Source organism: Ctenocephalides felis, unplaced genomic scaffold (assembly GCF_003426905.1).
Source record: "Ctenocephalides felis isolate EL2017-DRISC unplaced genomic scaffold, ASM342690v1 CF-g0.4_SCAFFOLD_01170, whole genome shotgun sequence".
NCBI classification, from domain to species: Eukaryota; Metazoa; Arthropoda; class Insecta; order Siphonaptera; family Pulicidae; genus Ctenocephalides; species Ctenocephalides felis.
Window position 1 is genome coordinate 27,480,427 of NW_020537324.1, and position 17,968 is coordinate 27,498,394.

Genomic DNA, 17,968 nt, shown 5'->3' on the forward strand with positions numbered 1-17,968 from the left:
TAGATTTCTTACTATTTTTTCGCTGGCTAGATTTGGATTTGTTTGATTTTTTAGCTTTCTTTTGGCCTTTCTTCTTCCCATCTGGGCCAATCTCATTATCATCCGAATGCGAAAATATCTGAAAATTTGTTATGGATTAATATTCATTTGCTGATAAAACAAAGATTTTAAAACAATATTCTAACTTATGTTAAGAAACTTACAGCATTAGCAGCAGCTTCTGCAGCTTCTGCCTGTTTTCGCTTTTCTTCTTCTTCCTGGTCTAATTCTTTTATACTTTCTTCTAATACATTAGGCCAGAAATCTCCTTCAAAATAAGGTAAATCCGCTGCACTGCATAATTTGTCTTCCATTGCTTGTTTTAAGATATCCTTATAATCTAATATAATTCTTTCTATAATGCCTTTATCAAGCATTTTCTTATACCACTCTTGTAATCGCTTTGGCTTAGGAATTTTTTGTTCAACTGGATGGCAGTGAAAAATATAGTCATCACCTTCTGACGGGGGACAGGCCCATATATGAGCCATTGTATAACCTAATTGTTTTGCATAGTCCATATAACCTAAAAAAGAAAAAAAAACTTGAAACTTCATCTTAAAAAATTGAATATAAATTCTTTGCCAAAATGCCTTACCTAATAAAATTTCATGATAAACAGCCGTTCTGTATTGCCTAGGCTGAAAAAAATGTACAGAATCCAAGTATGCAATATAAACTCTCCTTGTGTTAGGTGCAGGACATTCAGATCCATACTCTTGAACATGCATTCCAAAAAAACATACATCAGTTCCATCTACCTCTTCAAAAGCAAATAAGGCCTTTGCACGATATGGAAATTCACCTCGCAATTCTCCATTCTCAACAAACCTAAAATGCACAATTCAAATGGTAAATATATTAAAATGTCAATTTGTAACAAAATAGATTGCTTAAAATTATATACCTGCTTCTCATGCCTGGTTTGACTTCAACAACTTTGTCTGAGCTAGCTACAACTCGTATGTGAACTTCACCAGCACCTGCTTCTTTCTTTTTCAAATAATTATTTACCCTTGTTTCAATATATATGCCTAATTTTGATACTGGCAATCTCTTAGCATTAAATTTATTTTCTTTCCGTTTAGCACCTTTCTTTTTCAAACAATTATCACACACAAAACCACTTGTCCAAATTTGCTCTAAGTGTAGAACACATATTTGGTGTTGCTTTCTACCACAATCACCACATACAACAAAAGGTTCTAATTCTAAATGATCATTCTTCATTTCTTTAAACTGATCTTTTTTGATCACACTGTAAATAAATGATAATAAATAATATTAGTTATCTTATTAGTTTATCATAAAAAATAATATTCTTACGTTTGAGGTTGCAGTGGATCATCACCCAAAGTTACTGTATCACCTGGTATATCATTAAAGCATTTTTGGCAAAACGTATACCTTGAAGAAAAAGATAAAAATATTTATTATTTAATACATAGAGATTATTTACATTAAAATGTAACTCAATGTACAAACCTGTTCTGGTAACTGAAATATTTTGCATCCCTCGGTATTGTACACAATTGTTTACCATAACAGCAAAGTACTTGGGGGTTAAAAGTGTATTTACGTCCACAACAGTAACCCAATGCTTGCATGACAGGATCGATTTCCTGCTCAAAGACTTCTGATAGCTGAAATTAAAAAAACATATATACGTAGGTATAAGTGGCACTTTGCTTTGATGTCAATAGCAATTTTTACTAAACATAGAAGTTAACACCAACAGGATTACCAACAAATTGGATTTAGGCAACATTAAACCCAGATTGGCATATATTCAAATGCGATTTTCAAAATGAATTCGCATATTGACAATAAAATCCAAATTTGTAGACCTGCAGCTTAAAATGTCTAGTAGACCTGACTTGAATTTGACCACGCCGCCATGTATTTTACTTGAGTTTATCGCATTATTAACTTCCCGAAGGAGAAGTTTATTTTTTCATCAAAAAATTCGATTCGCTAATTTTGTGTTTTCTCGACGTTTTAAGCCATTCTGAATCGAATGAGACCAAATTTGGAAAAAGTATTGTTGTTTGTATGTGTATGTGAATAGATTTTATGCCGTAAATCGACGTTTTCTCAAATACGGCTGGACCGATTTCAAAAATTTCAAAGCCATTCAATGTATCTCGATGAGGGTTAGCGTTTATCAATTTTGCGCGACGATCAGCCAAGCCGTTTCTTCGTAAATCGTAGAAAAGTGAATTTTTTTCGTCCACGTTTTAGCCTGCAATTCTGAATCGATTTTGAAAATTCAAAAACTGTTCGAAAGGTATTGGTTGGGAAACGTGCTGATTAGTTTTTGGTAAAGGTTACTGAAATATTACGGCTTTACCATAAGCAATACAATTTTTTAATTCAATTTTAAAAATTCGAAGTTTGAGAAAATTAGTAGTATTTTTTTTGACATTTGTTAAAAATTAAAATTGGACGAATTACTTAGTATAACGATAGAGTGTTCGTTCGTTTTCAATAGTGTGTAATAAATACACTCGAAATACTTTTAATCACTCATAAATTAATTTATATTTTATTGATTAAGTTGATTATTTACACATATCGGGAAGTTCGTGTAACTTGCCTCAAGGCAAAATACCAATACCAACTAGTCTTTCTTTGCCTCCATAAAAGCATATAAAACTATCTATCCAGTTTTAAAATATCGGTTTATTTTAACAAACTGATTGCTGATTTAAAATGATTTTAATCATATATTTGCTTAAAGCACAACCTTATAAGTACAACGAGTTGCTATAGGATCATATGATGTTAGAAAGTATTGCAAATTGTTTGATTTCATACAATTTGACAAAGATACTATATCGTTATATCCAAAAAATATTTTGAATGCTATCAATTGTTCAATGAAAGGAAACATCGCCAAACAAAAGGGAAAAAAACATGTACTTTTTTTTACACTTATCTGCAGTTTGGAAGTTAAAGCTCGACCGATCGTCTCGCAAAATTAATCAGCGCTAGTTCTTTTGAAGTTTCACGGAATGGCTTTTAAACTTTTGAAATCGATACAGCCGTTTTAAAGAAAAACGGCGAAAAGTCATACATACGAACACATACACCTTTTAATTTTGTTGTCAATCTTTTTAGAATGGCTTAGGAAGCTTACATATTGCTACAATAAAATTTTCAACTGTTCATTTGAAAAAAAAAATGCTTTTACTAAAAACTAATCAATTCAATTTCCAATTGATATCATGCGCAATTATGTAAAATCTGTAATTGTTTTAACTAAACAGTGAAGGAATCGGTGAAAGTGCACAACTGAACGAAATATACCCGGCGTTGATTCTAAGTGAGACATATTCCAAACATAATAGTCGTAATATTATGTATATTAGTTTATACACCACGAAATATATTGTCATACAAAGTTTTATCAAAACCGCCCAAATGTTTTCAATAATTAACTAGTAAGTCCAGCCAATCTTAACCAAAAATTAATCAGTATGATTCAAAACTGATATTTTTCAAAGGGTTTTTATTTTCAAAATCGTTAGAGGATTTTCTTTGTAAAAGTTTTGACGAAAAATTTTGCACTTTTCCGCAAATCTAAAGGAACGGCTAAGCCAATCGTTTTGAATGCACTCAGCGTCAATCCTTGTGGAGTGGTGTCCAAACGGTTTAACAAATTTTGGCTTACAAACTTTCACACATATACATAAAAGCACACATATATATACAAGTATTAGATGATAGAGTTTCGGATTTGTAAATATTTGCTTGTTCTACACACAATATATATATATATATATATATATATATATATATATATATATATATATATAGGGTGGTCCTTAAAAAGGTCATTTTCGAATTTCCTTGCTCCCAGGGGCTCAAATGGTTCCAAATAGATAAAAAACAATTCTCTGAAAGTTTTAGCTCTTAATATTAACGTTTAGATAGAGCGCAATTCAATCAAAGTTTTGTATGGAAATAGAATGGAAAATTTTTCAAAAATTTTAAAAATGTTTTTTAAATGTAATTTAGCGTACAAATAAATGAATAAAACTTATTTATTTGTCGCTAAGTAATACCTAAAAGATTTTTTTTTAATTTTCAAAATTTTTTCCATGCTCTTTTCATACAAACTTTGATTGAATTGCGCTCTATCTAAACGTTAATATTAAGAGCTAAAACTTTCAGAGAATTGTTTTTTATCAATTTGGAACCATTTGAGCCCCTGGGAGCAAGGAAATTCGAAAATGACCATTTTAAGGACCACCCTAATATATATATATATATATATATATATATATATATATACATACAGAATATATATAACAAATGTATTCTGAGTAGATAATAGATATTAATTCGGAAATATGAACAAACAACACTCTTTTTTGAAATACTGATATTTCAAACAACGTGTAAAGGATAACACATAATGCTAATATAGGTTTCCATATTTTAAATTTTAAATTATAACACACTGATGATGAGACAAACCTAGTCTCTAATTATTATTTAATTAAATAGTGCAAAAAAGAGTGTTGTTTGTTCATATTTCCAAATTAATATATATATATATATATATATATATATATATATATATACCCAAGCCTCGCTATACGGCCGCTCTTTATACGGCCTTTCGCTATAACGGCCCTCTTTAATTAAGGTACGTTTTCGATATACGGCCTAAAATGTTTTGCTATAACGGCTTTTTTTCTCTATGTCGATATATTGCGCAATCTCGGTTTTGAAGATTTAAACGAATCTGATGTGCTGGATCTACTTGCAGCTGATAGGGAACCCCTTTCATATGAGGAACTCCTTCAGTTGCAAGTAGAACCGGCAATTGATGAAGATACAGAACCTGTTGTATCCAAACAGCTAACATCAAAAATCATAACGAGCGCTTTTTCATATTTTGAACAAGGAATAAACATCCTCCTTGAAAACGATCCTGACGTCGAACGTAGCGCTAATGTGTCTCGAGGAATTAACTCAGCCATTAGCTGTTATAAATCACTAAAGGAAGAAATAGACAAGAAGCAGGACAAACAACTTTAGACAAAATTTTCAAACCACCTGCGCAAAATAATGGTGACAGTGATCTGTAGGTTTTAATTGTTTCATTTTTATTTAAAAATTATGTAATGTTTTTGAAGTTTTTTCTTTTATGTAAAATTTATGTTCATGTTAAATATGTATATAATTTAAACAAAATAAAAAAATATATTATATATATATATATATATATATACTAGCTGACCCGACAGACGTTGTCCTGTACCCATGCTTAAAAACTCAATTTTTTTAAAAACCTATACTGGTATTTACCGTTTAGTTAAAAATAATCATCCATGTTTTTACATTACAATCTATACCGAAATGTATGTACAATTTCTACACTTAAATTTCAATTATACAGTAAAAACCAAATCAGCTACATCACAACATATAACGTATATCAAACTGACAAACATCATAAATAAATAAGTAAATAAATAAATAAATAAAATAGGTTCATTGTCTGTTCTTGTGACTTGGAGTTTCATCTAACAATTTATATGATTCTTTTTAGATTAATATCGAACTTATTGCTCAAACCTAACCGTACTTTGCATTTGAACAATTCACACAAATTCCATACTCCAGACTAAACCGTAGAAGAAACGAAAACATTCTATTTGGATATAAGATGCAGAATAAAATTACGAATAAAATGATATATAAATCGTTAAGTGTGTTCATATAATTTTCTCGAGATTTTCTAGTTTTCCTTGAATTTTACTACTGCAACTCGCCTGTAGGCCACACCGTTAGGAATTCGAAGTTGCAAAATATGGGAAAAGATCTAAGAATTTTGAGACCTTTCTAACGATATATAATACTTTGTTTTCTTTAGAGAAATTTAGAATAGTGTGAACTGTGAACTATTCAATAACAATATTCATACAAATTGCTCTCTACAATCCAAACCGTAAAAGATACGAAAAAACTTTGTTCGGACGAAAGATGCAGATTAAAATTACGAATAAAATGATATATGAAACGTTAAGTGATTCTACGTTTAAGTTAGAAAATGTTTGTATGAGAAAAAGAAAAGGGTTATTTTTAGGGTTTTCCCGGCAATTATTCGATTTTTTCTCGCCGTAAGAACCATCCTTGGACTTCAACGAACATTTTAAAAAAAGAATTGGTCAAATTGGTCCAGGCGTTGCTGAGTTATGCGCTTACCAACACATTTTGCGATCCATTTTTATATATAAGATTATAGAAATCGGCATTCAAGAAAACAAAATTAGCAAATTGGATTTTCTGGTTTGAGAAGTTTCGGTTTCCCATTGAGAAGTAGAAATATTAACTTTGTTATCATTGGTTAAAGCAATTTTGCATATAATCAATATTTTTACTTACTTTTGTACAGTGTCTGTGTATCCTTGTAGTCTTCTTATTATAAAGCCAGGCGTTATCAAACATAAGCCATACATCATCTACATATTCCCATGGATCACTGTATTGTCCTGTGTCCAACTTTCTTTTAATAGATGATAAATCCATAGGTTTTTTTATTATATTGAAGTAATCAGGTATTCCTAAAAGAATTGGATCCACTGGTTCTCTAAATGGCAAAGATTCTGGATCTTGCCTATATAATTTTTCTAAGGTTGGCATTAATGCTTGGCGAAGTTCTTCAGGTTTAAATACTGAAATCATAATTATAATTAAAATTCAGTACATACTTTTACCTATATTGTAAAAATATATATAATAGTATAAATCAACTTACAGCATTTCCGTTTCTTATCTTGAACACTTGATTGAATGGGTTCAGGAACCATAGGCTTAATATCCATTATATCACTTTGTGATCTAGGTGTTCCAGGTTCCTCTTTAATCTCTTCTTTAACTGTGATCTGGAAGTATTTAAATTTTATGAAAATATGATGTCATTTAGCAGAAGGATTTCAAAAACTAAATTTATTTTCTAACCTCTCCATCTTCCATAGGTTCAGTTTTAATTTCTGTTTTAACACCATTGCTGGAGTTGTCCCCCTTTGTCATGTGATTTGATTCTCCCTCTTCTCTTTTAATTTCAGCACTCTCATACTTCATTTCCAATTTACCACTTTGCTTTGTTGGAGAAGGAGACGTTTCCTCTTCTTGATCATTAGCAGCAGCCACAAGTGCAGCCATTTGTGAACTTCTGGAATTCAATGAAGATCTATCGGCCCCAATTCTTTTTCCCAGGGTCACGTTACTATTCGAAACTGGAGATGTAAGGCTAGGTGGAGGTGTTTGATCTGGGTGGGGTGGCAATGTGGATGCCATATTTGGTGTTCCAGGCATTGTACTAGGCACTGATGTATTTGAAGGTACCATATTAGGACTTGGACTCGGCACAGGAACTTGGGAAAGTTGATTTTCTGATGTTGGAGTTGGTGGCATTGGACCACCTACTCGATTATTCTGTTGCATGTTATTAAATTGCATATTGTTTGCTGAGTGTTTCCCAAAGGGTCCTTGAGAAGGCACAGTTGCCTGATTTGCAGATGTATTAACTGAAGCTGAGGCTTGTGCAGCAGCCAAGCGAGCTTTCATAACATCAGGATATTGCATATTAGGAGCCGGAGATGTTGTCGGAATACTTGGTCCATTCGAATTTGAAAATTGATTGTTTCCAGGCACATTTGGAGTTGTAGCTGTAGGAGGAGTCATATTAGGACTTGGTGCAATAGTCTGTCCAAAAGGTGATAAGCCTGAATTTGGTACAACCATATTTGGTTGAGTCATATTATTGCTGTTGGGACTTTGGCCGGGTTGTCCAACCACCATATTATGCTGTCCAGAAAAGGGTGCCCTAATTGGTAAATTTATATTCATGCCAGGGGAGTGAGTTGGAATACCTTGTGAAGTATTCCCTGTAATATTTTGTTGTTGAACAGGAAGATTGTGGCCAGGCAAATTTGGCTGATTTGGTATTACAGCACCTGGCATGTTAGGTTGTCCAGGAGCACGAACTAGATTTGGAGATAGAATTTGTGGGCCCGTCGCTCTCATTGCTTGTCCAACAACACCCACTTGTTGCTGCTGTTGCTGTTGCATTTGCTGCTGTTCTTTCCTCTTAAGGCGTTTCTCTTCTAGCTCTTTTTGGATCTTATAAATTTTCTCAGCTAATAAGTGATAATATTCTGATCGAGAATTAGCTGCTTCATACATATCACCTTCTACCTTCCGTGCATATGCCACTAAATTATGCATGCGTTTATCAAGCATAGTTTGGGGATCCGGAGTCGGAAATATTGCTTGTACCAGTTTATGAACTAAGTGATTCCTTAAATCAGGCGTTACAGACTGATGCCATTCTTTGGTTCCAGGCACAGGAGCAGCTGTCACTTGCCCAGCTTGCAAACCACTTGGTAAAGACAGATTATTGCCTCCCAAGACACCACCTCCTAAAACTGAATTAGCTTGCTGATCAGATCCTCCAAATAACTGCATATTAACAGACTGTTGTAAACTTGTTGATGTTTGAGAAACTGACGGTACCGGAACTCCTGATTGACTAATAGGATTTGAGGAAGGATCCGAACTCAAAGGTAAACTAACATTTGGTGCAAGCACTTGGTTTTGATTAGTGCCTATTTGATTCTGGTTAGGACCCAATACACGAACTTGAGTCATATTAGACTGGTTGGTAGAACCCAAAACTACAGGAGCAACAAGTCGAACTGGTCTAGGTCCTTGACCTGCCATATTGCAACTATTTGGTAATATAGCACCACCAGGTTGACCAGGAGGTGTTATTCCAAGAGCATCATATGCTCTCCTCATGTCTGAAGGAGAAGGATTTGGAGTTTGACTATTCGGTATAGGATTAGTGGCAGCTGCAATTATAAACATAAAATAATTAATAAAATTTCTAGTTTAGATAGTCTATTAAAATAATAATGCTACTCACCATTACTGTTATTATTTCTATTTTTATCTGCCTGTTTCAATGGCAAACAAACTGGACAGTCAGATCTTGTGCAATGTTTCCAGTGACTAATAATTTGTCGTGAACTTGAGCAATGAGCAACACCACAGCTTTTTCCAGCTTGGCATGTAGTCATATGATTTAAAACACCCTTCATTGTTTTACAATGAGGCAAACTACACTGACCAGTTTCACCATTTGCCATAGATTCCCTCCGTTGACATTTGTGTGCATGCAAAAGTAAAACCAATTGCTGTTGAATCAATTTGCGCTTTTCGGGATCCGCTAAAAATTTATATTACATATTAATTGTTGTAACATAAAAACAATATTTTCATAAAAAAAATTCTTGAAACACCATAAATCTAAATTAAAACTTTTACACATTCCATTAAATAAATAAATAATATATATATATATATATATATATATATATTTAAAAAAAACAAAAGATAAAAATCAAATTAGCATTTTTCAAATAAAGTTTCTTAAGCAAATTGATAAAAAAATTATATACCTAAGCCAGTCGCAGGAGATGGGTTCATTTGTTGTGTTGCTGTTTGTGGTCCAGGTTGAGACCCACTAGGAGCACCAGATTGCGGCTGAGCTGGAGAGGGTGCAGGAGGTTGTGTTTGGCCTGCCATACCTCCTTCACTAGTAGTAGCAGTATTGCCAACAACTCCTGGTTGAATAGAACCTGGAACACCAGCATTTCCTACTTGCTGTCCAGCTCCTGGTACATTCACAGCTGTGTTAGTGGCAACAAAACGGTTTTGTAATGTGGCCATGTTAGGTCCTCTTTGCTGTGGTGCTACAATGCCAACCGCAACTGATTTTAGAAATAAAAGTGACCAAAAATTCAGTTATAAACTATTATTTAGGATAATATTTTAACACAATGAAACTTTCAAAATAATTGAAATTCAAATTATATCCATAAAATGTGAAATCATTAGGTTAAAAAAAAATTATATTAAAACTACAAAAATTATCAACATATTTTAAAGGTGGCAAATTGTATTTGCAGGGATTACTACAGTATTATAAAAAATGTTTGTCATTATTATATTTTTTTAACATATTAAATTAATTACCTGGTAGTTGGGGTTTCATTGCATTAACATTCACTGGGCTGTTTCCACTGTATCCATAAGGTGGACCTTGCATGTTTCCCATTTGGCCCATAGGCATATTTGGTGCCTGCATACGCGGCCCTCCTATATGATGACCCACCACTCTTGGCCCCATTAAACCTCCTGGCTGCATTGTAGCACGAGCAATCATTGGTCCATTCTGCATTCCCTGAGAGTTGAAATAACTCATTTATGATATGTTTTTGTAATATATATATACAATAGAAATTTCTGCTTAAATGCTATAACTTGCATCATAGTATAATATAAATATAATTATCAAATAATAAAAATTATGGTACACTGATACCCACTAACTCATTGAATTGCAACTGAAATATGATTGCTTTACCTTTCCAACTGAAGATTTTTTTGCAAATGAAAAATAAATGTAAGTATTTAAATTCTAATGTAATAAAATATACCAATGGTAAGAAGAGTCACAAAGTAAGTAAATATCTCTTCTTCAAGCCATTCACAACTCAACTCAATATAAGTTTTATCAGTTTCCCAAAGAAGAAGTTTGTTGTTCTCAAATCAATAACTTTTCTTTAAATCTCTATAATATCTAAAGTTGTTGCCAAATTGTTAGCTTCGTTAATGAAATAAAAATTGTTTCATGAATGTTTGTGCAAAAAAAAAAATCCTCAATCGATTTTGAACATTCACAGTTTTTGGTAAAGATTCAGTTTTTTGACCGCACAGTTGAAAAAAAATTTGAATAGTTTTATTGAAACTTTGCATGTTGAAGTAGAATTCAATAATTTTGAATGCAAAATATGCTTCGGACAGCCTGCTTGTAAACATTATGCTAACCCAGTTAAAACCACTATTGTTTATATTTTAATATTAGTGCAGACAAATATTATTGAAATTCATTTAATGATAAAATAATCATTTGCATTTATTTTGTACAAAAATATTTCAACATTAAAATAATGAACATTGTGTCCTCGCAAATATAAATGTTAATTATTACTTGCTTACACACACATAATCCATAAACACATGCTTAAAATCATTCTCACAAAGTTATATATTTGAATAAAAATATTTTGTATAAATATAACAAATTTTTCAAGTTATGTCATAGGCCAATACCATAAAAGTCATAAATACATTAGAAATATAAAAATATACCATTTATCTAAAAGCTTAATTCACACGTAAAAAAAATTCATTACCTGTGATAAACCATGTTGAGTGTGATGCATCCCTGGTTGGCCTCCCATCATTGGAGAAGCTGAAAGTGGTTGCTTATTCACACTATTGACCACTAGTCCACCTCCGCCCATAGTTGCATGCCCACCTGTATTCATAGAGCTGTTCGTCATTATCATACCCCCTACTGATGTTGCACTATTTAATCCTAAAATAGGTAATAGAAAATGTAATTTTTTTTATATAATAAATAATAAAATTGTGAGAGAAGCAAGTTCTATCAAGTAAATCTTTAAAGCAAAAAAAAATATTAGCTGTGAATTAACAAAATAGTCTTAACAAACTGTTTAGAACAAGTAATAAATATGAATATAACTTTTGTGATTAGGTGAGTTTTTTTTATCTCATTGTAATAAATATAAGATATTAATTTGTGTACCTTGCATTGAACTCATAGGCTGATTATTACTATTAGACATTGACATGGGCATAGAATTTGCCATTGAATTTGACATACAAACATTGTTGGGCATGTTGCTATTAATAATTTGATTTTGTAACCCCATGCCCATGCCGTCTTTAGTTCCTTGTGTTACTGGAGATTGAAGATTTGGACTCTTACTGGTCAACAAACCTGTAAGTGCCATTTGGTTTCCTAATCCTTTTGTATTCTGCAATTAATTGTTAATAGTAAGTAAATCGTTTAAGCTGTTGGATTGAAATATTTAATGATCAATACACACTTGCTGCAGTTGATGATTGGATTGATTAATTCGTTGAATATTGTCTTCTCCATTGATAGATGCACCAGGGCCTGGCCCTTGCGCTGGAGGCTTACTGCCTCCGCCAATTTGGTCTCCCCAAGAACCACTTGAAATTAGCTCATCAGGCAAATCTTTTTCCAGATCAAACATATCCATTTGAGAAATAACATCTGAAAGTACAGTATATAAATACATTAATATACAAATAATTTTACATTCTTCATCACTAAAATATGTTTTATATATTAATAATAAACAATATGTTTCAAGATAAAATATAAAAATTGTTAATCATATCATCATGCAATTAATTTAATATTTAATTAATTCTAATATTTACATTTACCATAGTTTTAAAATTATAGGTTACATTTAATGCATAACATTGCTGACAAATATCTTCCAAAAATTTATAAAATCTGAAACATTTTTCAGTAAAGTAACAAATAGCAATCAGAAAGCTAAAAAAACATTTAATTTCAAATAATTTTCATATACTGAAGCATATCAATAATGCAAAAATTATTATTATATATATATATATATATATATATATATATATTATATTTATATATATATGTTTACAAATGCAAATCAAATATTTACACCATACAATAATAAATGTAAAAGCACTTTTTTATCATGCAAAATTTATTTAATTATATGTCATAAATATTTTGGGTTGCATATGTATATTGTTTGGTGTTGTATTAATAAATATATATGGTTAATTTGTTTACTTCTCTTCTGTTGCATATGTTGCATAACTTGTTGCTGGTTGTTCCATTGTTGATTTTGCATAGGGCCTCCTTGTGAACCTCCGTTACCCACAGCATTGCTCAATCCAAAGTTGTAAGATTGGTGCATCATAGACATCGGAACTGCACCCATACACCAATTGTTAGCTTATATTATTAATACAGCTATTGTAAACAATATACAATATTTTCTATACACATGGAGGAGTTTCACAAAATTTTAATTTACCTCATATCACCATGTATAATTAATAAATGTGTGATATAAAAATTTATTTAAAATTATAAATAAAAAAGCGCGGACATGCAGAGCGTTTTCATGCTGACATGCAAGTAGAGATTAATCAAGAACTGTTTATAATATTAAATAATTCAATTCGATTTTTTTCAATCTTAATACCGCGTTAATACAGATTGGCAACATATCTGTCATAATTTATTTTTATTAAATGAAGTCTTTTTTAGCACAATATTTTTCAAAAATCATATTTTATGGCATTTATAAAGTAAATAAGATAAATTTCGATAGATTTACGGGTTTATAAAAATAAACATATCGGTAAAATACGCGTTCGTTTACCCACATGTCAAACTGATGTCTAGAACTCCTTTCCACATATATGATACACATGCAAATCTTAAAATTAAATTGAGCAAATATATCATAAATATCTCACCCGTATTGTCTGAAGGACCCTGAAAGTGGTCCCTCAGCTTTACCCGCTTATTTGGGGGCTCGTCTATAAGATGATCGGCCATGGTCCTATGTTTACCAAGCTTTACCGCCGCGAATCGAACCTACTACCCGCCGAATGCACTATCACTATTTATTATATTTTCAGTTCGTTGCACATTTTTTAGTGATACATGACGCTGGTTTTTAAGTAAAACTACTTGTACAACAGTTTTTTGCGTATCATGTCGCCCAAATAACATATTAAAAAATCCAACTTAATCATTAGCCATTACGAGAAACCTATCGACAAGCTTACAAAACCTCTCACCATCTTTCGTCGGTACTGTGCACAATGAAAGCAAACAATTCACGAAAAAAAACCTCACTAATGATACATTTTTGTACATATAACACCTAATTTTTATAACATATGTATTTATAAATCACAATCTGCACAAATATTTGATGGAAATCTATACACAAGTCACAATTATTGAAAGAACGAATGCGAAATTTCTACTGAATGCTGAAAGTCCAAAATGGCGGCTGTTGATGTAAAGTTTTTCTACGCTTGTCATAAAATGTCTGCCTGTTTGTTAAAATGTTATACGATGTGGATTGGTTGGTAGTGCCCACGTGATATCGTACTCAACTGTGGTTGGACGTTATACGACAGTAGTGCCTTTGTTGCTGTGTAGTCGGCGCTGCGATCGCGTGGACTACTTCGTAGATGTCATAGGGTGTCATTTACACAACATTGAATATGAAGTAAAGACAGATAATACATCCTTGTAAAACATATTTAACTCTTTTAATGTAATAAAATATTCCAACCGTGCTAATTTTTTACTGTTTGCCTCTGAACAATTTACAAATAAATTTCTTATAAATATTTCCAATAACTATTTTTTTTAAAAGTTAGTTAAACGCAGTTAAACGGGAAGGATTAGTAATGTTCAATTATTAAAAAAGATATTTCAAACAATAAAATAGATTACCATAAATCAAACATATTCAAACTATTCTAATTATTATTATATTATCAAGTATTCTGTTCATTTTCTTAAATTTAATTCAAAATTGCGCAAAATGTTATCATATATCTCATTCTTTGTATTGTTTACTTTATACATTTTTTCTTAATTTGATAATATTACACGCGCCCCATAGTCAGTATCGTAATCTTATATCAAATAATAAGTTAAGATTTACTTTACAATACATTATATTACATTGCATTATTATTTTAGTGTAAATTTTCGTAGGTTTATGCGCGAACGTTCATGATCGAAATAAAAAAATTCTATAAATTATATAATTTTATCGATTATTAACGACTAATTAATTTATTAAACAATCTAAAAAGATTCAAAACTTCAAATAAGTCAAATTAATACTCATAGACGGGCGACTTAAGCAATCGCACGATTATTTTGTTATCAATTGTTTTCTTTCATCCACAAAAATAGTTAAAACAAACGTATTCTTTATCAATTTATTAAATATTGAATATTGTGGTGGGAAAAAATAATCCTAAAACATTAATATGTTGATAATGAATGCGTTACAAGAAAAACGTCTGTTTAATAATAATAAAAAAAAAACTAAATAAATTCATAAAACTTTTTAAAATCATAAAATATATTGAAATAGTTACTGAAAAAAGCAAAACATCCAGATACAGTAGTTTAATAATTATTACTATAAAAAGCTATACATATATTATAATAATGCATTTAAGTAATAATAAAATTATATAACCCCTTTCAAAACAGTACAATATAATATCTTCACAATTTCATACTAAGTACATATTTTAACACAATATAAAATATTCTAAACAGCATATTATGTAAATAATTGTAATACTTACACAAATATCATATAATATTGTAGAATTTATAAAGTAAATATATATAAAATATTATAAACAGCATAAAATATGTAAATAATTGTAATACTTACACAAATATCATAATATTGTAGAATTTTATAAAATAAAATATATAAAACTCTAAGAAAAGAATATATATATAATTATATTATTAAATATATATTCTGAAGATTATCTCTAGAGATGCAGATGAGCTGTTATTTTATTAAATAGTGCGTTTCAATTAATTCTCTCCCAATTGCTTAAACTTATAGGGCTTGAGATTTCAATTGTAGTATCTTTAAATAGAAAATTTCTAATTTGGACCTGTTGAAATGTAATGTGATGATATAAAATTACAAAAGATATTTCGGAATATAATCAAAAAATAATTAATGATATATCATAATTTTTATTGGTCATATATAAATTATACTATAATTATAAACATCAGTACATAATCATAAAATAATTATATCTTATTTGTTATTATTAATAATCCTAAATACTATCCTAAATATATTGTAAAAATAGTATACATCAAGCTGTCATAGTAACAATAATTAGCATTCAAAATATTTAATATTAAACAATATGCTTTAAACCTTAAATACAAGTAAAATATTTATTTTCATTTATGCTATGCTGAATGTATCGTACTGCTCTATGGATATCTATAGTTAAAAAATCTACAAAAATTTACATCAGAAAATATTAAATATTTATTACAATTCCAACAAAATAATTTGCCGTATACTTTTATATAAGAACCTATGCTATAATAGGTACTATTTTACCTATTAATAGGTGAATAAAAATTTAATTAGTGATATTTGAAAAAATATATGTATATTTTCAAAAGGCACCATTATGGCAAGGCTAGAGGTGTGTATCGTTCGAATTCTGAAATATAAAATGTTTAAAAATACTTAAAGCTATACAATTTGATTATTCAAATAGTTAGTCAGTTGAACAAAAAAAAGGCTAAAACATTATTTTTCATTAATGATTCCTGCTAATGATTCAGATGCATCCAGTCCGGCTTTGTTTTTCTTCATCTGAAAGTATTTTATTGACAATAGTAGTAAATTATATGTTAAGATTAAGATTATTTTCAATATGAGAACAAGAATAAAATCATTTTAAAAATTTGTTGATAATTCAAGTAGACGATTATCATTCATATATTAGTCTATTATATTAAATAATTAGTATAGGTAAAAATGCTTTTAATGGAAAAAAACATGTTGCAGTTAGTGCTTTTAGTATTGTTAGTACAAACTCACAGGCATATGAGTAGATCGTTCACCTGGCACTTTTTCATTCATTGGACATACTAATTCTCCAAGATCATCTAACGTGGGGCTTTTATGGCGTTTTAAAGAGAACTGTGATTTCTTGGGAACCTTCAAGAATAATATTTTAGTTTACAATATGTACATTTTATTTATTAATATCATTTACAAACCTTCACTTTAGCTGTTAGGGTGAGTGGAACAAAGCCAAGAGTAGACTCGGCCTCACGTTTGCCTTGCATAATATCTCGACCAAGTAATTCCTTGAAATGCGTGGCCAAATGCCTTCTTAATAAAGTTTTGTTAGCAGGAATACTCAATAAATCAGCTAGCAAGTCGCTTGAAAATCGAGGTTCGTGCACCAGCATAGCTCCGTGTACACCTTAATTAAAGTAAAAAAAAAATAAAATCAAATGCTTGTTCGTATAAATTCTGGAATCATAACTAGCAAGCCTCATATATCCATTTATTTCATGTAAATCTAATAAGCCAAGTGAGTAGGATGCCGAAGCAATTCTATTGCCTTAAAATGTTAAGAAAGATGTTTATAAAAGATACTGAGCACATGTTTATAAGAATAAGAATATACTGAATCACCCACAAAATTTCTGACCCTAACCAAAAATAATAGAATTAGAAAAAATAGTTATATTAATGCATACTTTGACTATATTATTGCTTTGCCAAGTTATTTGGTATACTTTGCAATTAGAAAAAGTTTCGGAGGTAAGTTTAAATAATAACAATGCTATACATAGATAAAACGGAAAAGCTAAAACTGAAACTGCACTTTGAATATTTAAATTCAAAATATCAATTATATGAAATATAAATATTATAATCAAACTATCCATAAAGAATATTTTATTACGAAATTCTGAGAACTGCTCCTAAAAATGTATACTCGAAGTACGTATCAGATTCAAATTGAAAGCTTATAAGATGTTTTTGTTGAAGGGTGTTTTTTGATTATAAGTGCGTATAATTATTATGTCCCAAAGAAGAAGTTCTCCAGAAAATCCTATTCGCTAATTTTATGTTTTCTCGGCGTTTCAAGTCATTCCGAATAGTTCGACTTTTGCAAAAAGTTCATGTGTGTATATATAGGTCTTAATTTAACCTTTTGTCGATTATTTCTCAAAAAACGTGCACCGTGCATTCAAATATTTCAAAAAAATTTGTGACCAGCCGCGCCGTTTTCATAAAATTAGCAGAATAATGCAAAAATTTCGTTCATGTTCAGCCAAAAAAACTGAACCAATTTTGAAAGTTCAAAAACTGTTAGCAAGATATCATTTGGGAGTCGA

At 30.5% G+C, this 17,968-nt stretch overlaps 2 protein-coding genes across 3 annotated transcripts; both read right to left on the bottom strand.

Moving 5' to 3' along the window:
* Position 1: 1 nt before the first annotated feature.
* Positions 2-13,985, bottom strand: LOC113367013 (histone acetyltransferase p300-like; the record flags this gene model as incomplete). Its single annotated transcript, XM_026608645.1, has 17 exons — positions 13,495-13,985; positions 12,800-12,940; positions 12,039-12,229; positions 11,735-11,966; positions 11,319-11,503; positions 10,096-10,303; positions 9,519-9,830; positions 8,984-9,286; positions 7,015-8,909; positions 6,812-6,938; positions 6,439-6,728; positions 1,525-1,682; positions 1,366-1,446; positions 947-1,297; positions 638-870; positions 204-565; positions 2-118 (listed from the first exon to the last, which is right to left on the bottom strand). Coding segments are annotated over exons 1-17 (5,268 nt in total), but the record flags the coding sequence as incomplete, so codon positions are not given.
* Positions 13,986-16,245: 2,260 nt separating this feature from the next.
* Positions 16,246-17,044, bottom strand: LOC113368205 (liprin-beta-1-like). 2 transcript variants are annotated; one of them, XM_026609773.1, is made up of 3 exons: positions 16,835-17,044; positions 16,653-16,772; positions 16,246-16,424 (listed from the first exon to the last, which is right to left on the bottom strand). In XM_026609773.1, the coding sequence occupies exons 1-3, from the start codon at positions 17,027-17,029 to the stop codon at positions 16,359-16,361; spliced, it is 381 nt and encodes a 126-aa protein (XP_026465558.1). In that variant the 5' UTR covers positions 17,030-17,044; the 3' UTR covers positions 16,246-16,358. The 2 variants fall into 2 exon arrangements, with proteins under 2 accessions (XP_026465558.1, XP_026465559.1); XM_026609774.1 differs by having other exon boundaries at positions 16,257-16,424; positions 16,676-16,772.
* Positions 17,045-17,968: the final 924 nt, after the last annotated feature.